At 44.0% G+C, this 7,846-nt stretch overlaps 1 protein-coding gene across 2 annotated transcripts in view; it reads left to right on the forward strand.

The window, feature by feature from the left end:
• SRGAP3 (SLIT-ROBO Rho GTPase activating protein 3) overlaps positions 1-7,846 on the forward strand; it is a 413,130-nt gene that overhangs the window by 322,755 nt on the left and 82,529 nt on the right. For both annotated transcript variants that reach the window (XM_006851564.1, XM_006851573.1), the window contains exons 7-8: positions 2,691-2,912; positions 5,323-5,424. In XM_006851564.1, the coding sequence (XP_006851628.1) occupies positions 2,691-2,912; positions 5,323-5,424 (324 nt within the window). The remainder of the gene's footprint in view (positions 1-2,690; positions 2,913-5,322; positions 5,425-7,846) is intronic.

Below are 7,846 nucleotides of genomic sequence, written 5' to 3' on the forward strand. Positions count from 1 at the left end.
ACAACAACAACAAGTACCAGCTGTGCAGGATACACTGTAGGCCAACCAGGCCTGGAGAAAGACAATTGGAGTGGCACTGTGGATGGCAGCTTCTGGATTGGCTAGGTTGGAGCCAGGACCGTCTTCTCCTTCTCTGCAGATAAGGATCTGCCCCAGTAGATGGCAACAAAGGGTCAGTGCTGACTGATGGATGCTTGTCCTCTGATCCTGGTGTATCACATGGTGAAGTCACAAGGTCCTTGAGTCCCCCAAGGCTGCAGACCTGAGCCTTATTACCATCCCAATGCCCAGCCCCCTCCTCCTTCCTGCCCTTTGACTTTCCTTTTCAATTTTAAGCCTTTTTATATATTCATTTGCCAAATATTTATTGATTACCTCCCAGTATGGTGCTATAGGGTAAGTATTGGACCAAAAGGTCAATTTGAACTGCAAGGCTGGTGGCTCAAACTCACCAGCTGCTCCTTGAACCCTATATAGGGTCACTATGAGTCGAAACCAACTCAGGGGCACTTAACTTATAGTTTTGAACTTGAGTTGGGTGCTGGGGGCAGCAGTGAGCCATGTCAGCAGGTCTGCCCTCAAGGAGCAGACATTCTAGGGGATATGATGGGGGGAGTTGAGGGAAGAGTAAGGGTTAGGACTATGGCTAGGCCTAGGCTAGGCCTAGGACTTCATTTAATGTTAGGATTATGGTTAGGACTAGAGTTAGCGTTAACAATAGAGGTTGGGCTAGGGCTAGGAGTAAAGCTTGGCCTAGTTTTATGGTTACAATTAGTTTTGTTTTTTTTCTTGAAATCTGTTTGATTTCCTCTTCATTTGGAAGTTCTGTAACTACATTATTCCCTCCTTTTGCTTAATGGGTTTTTTGTTATTGTTGCAACTGGTTTCTCTGGATCCTTGTTTTCAGTCTTAAATGTCTGTTTTACTTTACAGACTTCTGTATCTGGGTTGAGTTCTGGGTGATATTGTCATGTATGTTACTCTCAAGTTGTTGTCTGCTGTTATTGGTTCTCTGTCCAAAAAACTCCCTTTAGTGTTTTTTGTAAGATTAGTCTGGTTTTTGAAAATTCTTTCAGTTCTGTTTATCTAAAAATATCCTAATTTCACAATCACATTTTATGGACAGTTTTGCTGGGTATGATTCTTGGGTGGCAAGTTTTCTTTTAGAGTTTTATATATGTCTGAGATATCAGAGTTTAGTCTTACTAGTTCTTCTTTGTCAGTAACTTTTCATTTTTCCTGAGCTGTTCTCTAGAATTCTTTCCTTGTATTTGGTTTTGAAAAGTTTGATTAGAATATGTCTTGGTGATTTTTTGTGTGTGGCGCTGTGGGTTAATGTGCCAGACTGCAAAACCATTTGAACTGCAAGCTCACCAGCTGCTCCTCAGAAACACTATGCAGGGTCGCTATGGGAACCGAGTCTATGGCACTTAACAACAACATTCTACTTAGTGTTCATTCAACTTCTTGAATGCATATGTTCTTATGTTTAAAGATGTTGGGAAAGTTTTCTTCCAACAACTCTTAGACAGTTTCCTCTATGATTTTTTTTTTTTTTTTTTTAGCTCTTTTCCTGTTCTGGAATCCCAGTCACACATAAGTTATTACCCTTGATAATATCCCATATAAATCACAGGCTTACTTTGGATTTTCAAATTATTATTTTTTTCTGATGATTCCTTTAGAAGATAAATATTGAGAGATGCAAGCTCAATAACTCAATCTTCTATTGATGCAATTCTACTTCCTTGCCCTTTCAATGTATATTATCTATTTCTGAAGTCTTCATACTAATCTTCTGGCTTTCCAGTTGTTGTTTTTGTATGGTTTCCAATTTTTTCATTTATATTTTCAGTCTTGACAGCTGCTTGCAAAAGCTCAGTGTAGCCATACCATTCCAGGCCAGCCTGTTGTTGTTAAGTGCCGTTGAGTCCATTCCAACCCATAGCAATCCTGTATAGGGTTTCCAAGGAGCAGCTGGTAAGCTTGAACCACAGACCTTGCAGTTCAAATGACTTTGTAGTCTGATGCATTAGGCCACAGCACCACACCAGGACTATAGTCTGCCCATTTTTCTTTTCTCTCCTTGTTCCTGATCAGTTTTCTCTCCCAATCTGCACTCAGCCCACCTCTCTGTCTTATTTTCTGAAGCTCAGGGTTCCAGGGTTTCACTTGGTCTCCCATGTCTTTGTTGAGAGGGTCTGCTCAAAGTCTGTGTTTGCTCTACTATCTTGCCTTAGGAGCCCTCTCGGGAATATGTTGATAGGCAATTGCAATGCAGAGTCATAAGTGTCACAATGAGAGGGTGGAGAGACACCTGAGTTTTTAATAGGAAGGACATCAGGGAAGGCTTCCTGAAGGAAGTGACATCTAAACTGAAATCTGAAGGAAAGGCACTGAGACAGGAGAAGAGAAGAATATTCCAGGCAGAGGCCGGTGCATGTGTGAAGACTTGGAAGGAGAAAGAATGTGGTGGATTGAGAGGAGAATCAGGAACAAACTCTGCTATTGCCCATATCTGAATCCCCTACTTCCTGTAAGGCTTTGGTGTGATTTGTATGGTTGATTCCATGGTGCCCCGGGGCCTCTGGCTGACAGGTCTGGCTGTGGAGTGGGAGGTAACCACAATGCCTAAGGTCACCACCCTGCATCAGACTCTCACGCTCTTTCTGTGTGTGTCTCCCTCTAAGTGTTGTGACTTGGGCTTTCATGCCAGCCTGGCCCGCACCTTCCGGACCTACCTCTCAGCCGAATACAACCTGGAGACCTCGCGCCACGAGGGCCTGGATGTCATTGAGAACGCGGTGGATAACCTGGATTCCAGAAGTGACAAACACACAGTCATGGACATGTGCAACCAGGTCTTCTGCCCACCACTCAAATTCGAGTTCCAGCCCCACATGGGGGATGAGGTAAGCTTCTCCTGCCTCTGGAGACCATGCTGCAGCCTCTTCGGTCTGTTCTCCACTGTAATCCTAGAACACATGTTAGGGGTGAACTTCTTCCCTGGGTCCAAATGCAGGATGTTTATTTTAAACACCTGAAGTCCAGTTCATGGTTTATGGGCTTCTGCAGCCAAGGAATTTACTACTAACCATGGACTAACCCTGTTGACTCAAGCCCCTAACCTGCAGAATCATCAGGCTTTGTTGTGATTGTTAGCTGCTGTCAAGTCCATGCCAACTCAAGTGTCCCTTCTCTATCATGTGCCATCTCCGTGGTTGCTAATGTGCTCAAATTCATTGCTGGGGCCACTATGTATTGTGATTGCCTTCCAACCTGCAGGGTTCACCTTCCAGCACTGTATCAGACAATCTCCATACTGGGTAGTGACTGGCCCAGTTAAGTTCTTTGTCATCATATGTCACATTGAAATTCTGTCATGATCCATAGGGTCATTGGCTTAGTTTCAGGCATAGGTCAACAGACCTTCCTTCCTAGTCTGTCTTTGTCTGGACGCTCTGTTGAAACCTGTCCACCGTGGGTGACCCTGCTGGGATTTGAAATATTTCCAGCATCACACAGCAGCTCACAAGCTCCATAGTAGGACAAATTGAAAGATGGGTGGTGGTGCCGTACCGTTGTTGTTGTTGTTGTTGTTGTGAAGTGCCATCGAGTTGGTTCCAACCCATAGCAACCCTGTATGGGGTTTCCAGGGAACAGCTGGTAAGCTTGAACCGCTGACCTTGCAGTTCAAATGGCTTTGCAGTCCAGTGCATTAGTCCACAGTGCATCCCTTAAAAATCCTCTCAGTGTTGTCTAAGAGACCCCAGAGAGTCCCATATCTGCTTACAACAGCTGCCTCAAGTTCTTCCCTCTGATGCCTGTGGACCTCACCCAGCTTCACACAGCTGCCTGGTATAGCTTCTCCTCCCATGCTGGGATCCTAGGCTGTACCAAGAGACCCTGTAGCTTTTAGTGTTTGCTCTGCTGCTCACAGCCTTGCTATAGCCTGGAAGAATAATGGGGAGATGTACTTTGCCACAAGCCCCAAGGCAGCACTACAAAATACAGATAGCTTTTTGTGCTTTTCTGTGTCCTGCCCCTCTTCTCTTAAGGACTCAGGCACTAGTCCCTGGAACGAGAGGAGAGGAGAGCCACCAGATACTACATTTGTTCCCTATCTCTGCCATCTTACCCCCAGGGACATGTGCACAGAACTCTTACCTTTTGTCCCCCTCTCCTCCACTCAGAAATGGCCCGCTGTACACATTGGAAATGGGGCCCATGCTAACAGAATATATTGGACTTAGTCAGCTTCTGAATCAGCTCTGCAGGGGTACCCACTATACCACTGTAGCAGCAGGGGACAAGGAAGCCTTTCAGAGATGGCATTAGCTAAGTTCCAATGGTTCTTCAGGGGCATTGCCCACTTACTACATTTGCATAAGAGGGACCTTCTGCCTATAGGGTTTCAACAATGGTCCTGACCCATCCGCTCTCCCCTGTGTTCAGCCATTCCACATCATCATCCAGACCTGAAAATGCTGGTCTCATGGTTAACCCCGATGATTACAAAGTGTGGGTTACCTAAACCAACAGATGATCCCAACTAATGGTGGCCCTATGTGTGTCAGAGTAGAACTGTGCTCCATTGGGTTTTCAGTGGCTGATTTTTCAGAAGTCAATTTGCCAAGACACCTCTAGGTGAACTCGAAACTTCAACCTCTTGGTTAGCAGCAGAGCACTTTAGACATCTGCAGCACTCAAGGTGGTAATTAATTAGCATCAGTGATGGAACCCCAAGATCCCTGATCATCTATGAGGGATGGAGGCAAGGCAGACAGGCCGAGCCCACCGGTAGCAATAGAGCCCTGGATAGAATCCGTGTGAAGGTTGGTTCTTTTCCCTCCCCTCCGCTTCCCACTCAGTTTAAAGAGTGTTCTTCCCTGACTCTGAAATGTCTTCCTGCTGGGACTGGGAGCTCACACTGACAGTTTCCCTGTCTGCCGTCTTTGCCATTGGCTTCTATTAGGCAAGTGCTTTCTAACCACAACTTCTTGCCTCTATATAAACAAATTGGTCTCACTAAATAAGATAAAGTTGAAGCTCCTGGTAAAACCCTCAAACAAAACACGAATGCAGGAAGATCCTGACTGAGAAGACACTATAATGTTGAGGGGCTGAATTTAGGAGTTAGAAACCCTGGTTCCCAACTGCTTTGCCACTTTCTAGCCATGTGAACTGGGGCAAGTCACTTCACCATTCCAGACCTCAGTTTCCTCATCTGTAGATACAGATATGAATGCTAGTACCTGTCCCAGCTCCACACAGGTCACGAGGGCACTGGGCAACTGCAGATGGTGGCTTTTGTTTCTGCAGGTGTGCCAAGTCAGCGCTCAGCAGCCTGTCCAGACAGAATTACTCATGCGGTACCACCAGCTGCAGTCCAGACTGGCGACACTCAAGATAGAGAATGAGGAGGTGAGTGAGTCCCGCCCTCCCCTCACCACTGTAGGGGATTTTTCCTTACAAAGGCCAGACGTGTCCCTGGGGGGTACTCTCTCATCATGGAATGTGTAAGAAAGTATGTTTCTGCAAGAGGTAGAATGTTACATAACCATTAAAACCACCCACCCCAACAATGTTTAATGGGGGAACATTCACAAGATGTTAAATTTTCAAAAAAGTAAAAGCAGAAAGAAGTAGATCTGTGTTCAGTGTCTTCGTAATTAGATAAAGTGTGTGTGTGTCTGTGCTCACATGCATAGAAAAAAGACTAGAATGAAGACTTCCAAATGGGAATAGCGGTTGTGGGATTTTAGGTAGTTTCTCTTTTCTTCTTTATGCTTTTCTTCCTTTTCTACACTGAGTTTATATTATTTCTATCAATAGGAATAACTGTTGTTGTCGTTGTTAAGTGCCGTCGAGTCGATTCCAAGGAGCAGCTGGTGAGCTTGAACCACCAACCTTGCAGTTCAAATGGCTTTGCAGTCTGGTGCATTAACCCACAGCGCCACAGCAGGACTCCATGCCTTAAATTATACAATGAAATAAACAAATCAGCAACAATTAAATATGCCATGGATTTTGAGTAGTAGGGAACTGGTCAGCCTCCCATGCTCACATGTAGCTGGACCACCTCTGTTGTGTTTGTCCTTAGCTGTCATGCATTGAGCCCCTGGCTTATGGACCCCAGGCACAGTAGAATCACGATGCTTACTCCTGAGCCAGCCTCAGAACCAGTTGCAAATCCAATTGTTGTGATCTATGTAGGTTTCTTTTTCTTTTTAAAATATTTTATTGAGTTTTTGGTGACAGTTTACCCAGCAAGTTTGGTTGCCATGTGACAAATTCCATACAAATTGTTCAGTTACATTAGTTATATTCATCACAATGTGTCAACATTCTCTTTAATGGTGTTTAATTTGTTCTCTTTCCAGTACCCGAGTTTCCCTGCCCTCTTATCTTATCTTTGCTTTCGAGTAATTGTCGGCCTTTTGGTTTCATGCTGATGATTTTTACATCATGCACCATTCACATGGGTTGTTTTTGTTGCTGTTCTTAAATGCCTTTGAGTCTGTTCCGACCCATAGCAACCTTGTGTAGGGTTTCCAAGGAGTGACTGGTGAGCTTGAACCGCCGACCTTACAGTTCAAACCAGCTTTGCTATCCAGTGCATTAACCCACAGCGCCACACCAGGACTCCATTTCACAATACCCTTTATTTGTGTCTGACCCTGCTAGTTCAGTAAATGGAGATGTCAGGATTTAGGCTTTAGTTCAGGTTTAAAGAGTATTTCAGAGTGGTTGTCCATCAGAGGTAGTCCTTTGTTCTCTACTATTCCACATTGTCTGGCTTTTTAGTTTATGAAAGTAAGTCAAGAAGTCTTACACTAGGGTCCAGTTCCAAACAAAACATGACTCTGCGATTCGTAGATGGAGGCACAGTTTCTCTCAGGAATAATACTCTTGTCTTAGTTTTGTTAGGATAACTTCAAACAAAAAGGTCCAATCAAAATATTGGCTTCTAAGAAGATCTGCTGGGCCAGTTAAATTCAAGGCAGAGAAGTCCGCTCTGAAGGTTACGGTGACTGTTTTGGGGAATTCCAAGAGGTTTGATTTTCTTGAAGGACATGAGATGATACTCGGAGCTTATTATGAAGAAGATATAAGACACTAGAAAACTGCATTGATGAGAAAAAGGACAGAATAGTTATGCTGAGGAATTTTTTTTTTTCCCAACACAACAGTGCACCTGCCCATTCTTCAATGACAGGAAGGTCTGTCTTATGAGAATTTCAGTGGGAAACCTTACCACATTCATCCTATAACCCTTTACACTTCATCTTGCCCCTTTACACTTCATTTTGTCCCCGAACCTCAAAGAACATTAAAAAGAAACATAATTCAAGTTCTTCAAGGATGTAAAAACTGTTTATATGGGGTATAAATCAAAGACTGCTGAATTCTTTGGGGGAAGACTTATTAGAGAGGTGAAATCCACACCCTATTCAGAAGCGTATAGACCTAAATGGAAGGTATGTCAAGAAACAATGGCTTCACACTTTGATATTTTTGTTTAATAAAGATTTCTATGATTTTATAGCTGTTTTTATTTATTACTTTTTTTAATGTTTTATTATGAATTATTTGATAGTTTACATGAGAGAACATTAGCTTTACATTCATCCTATCGTATATCATTTCATTGCCATGGTTATAGTCCCCTCCATGCATCATCAACCAACCAAAGAGTTTAACCTGCAAACCTGCCCCGCCCTGGTCATCAGCACACAGCCCCTCTCCCTCTCTGGGTCTAAAGTCCCCAGCCGCTCCATCTCTCCACGTCATCATCTCTGCCTCCATCTCTGGCATCACTGTTTTTCTGGGTAGGGTCCCACTC

The sequence above is a fragment of the Chrysochloris asiatica genome, unplaced genomic scaffold, assembly GCF_000296735.1.
Source record: "Chrysochloris asiatica unplaced genomic scaffold, ChrAsi1.0 scaffold00030, whole genome shotgun sequence".
Lineage (NCBI taxonomy): Eukaryota > Metazoa > Chordata > Mammalia > Afrosoricida > Chrysochloridae > Chrysochloris > Chrysochloris asiatica.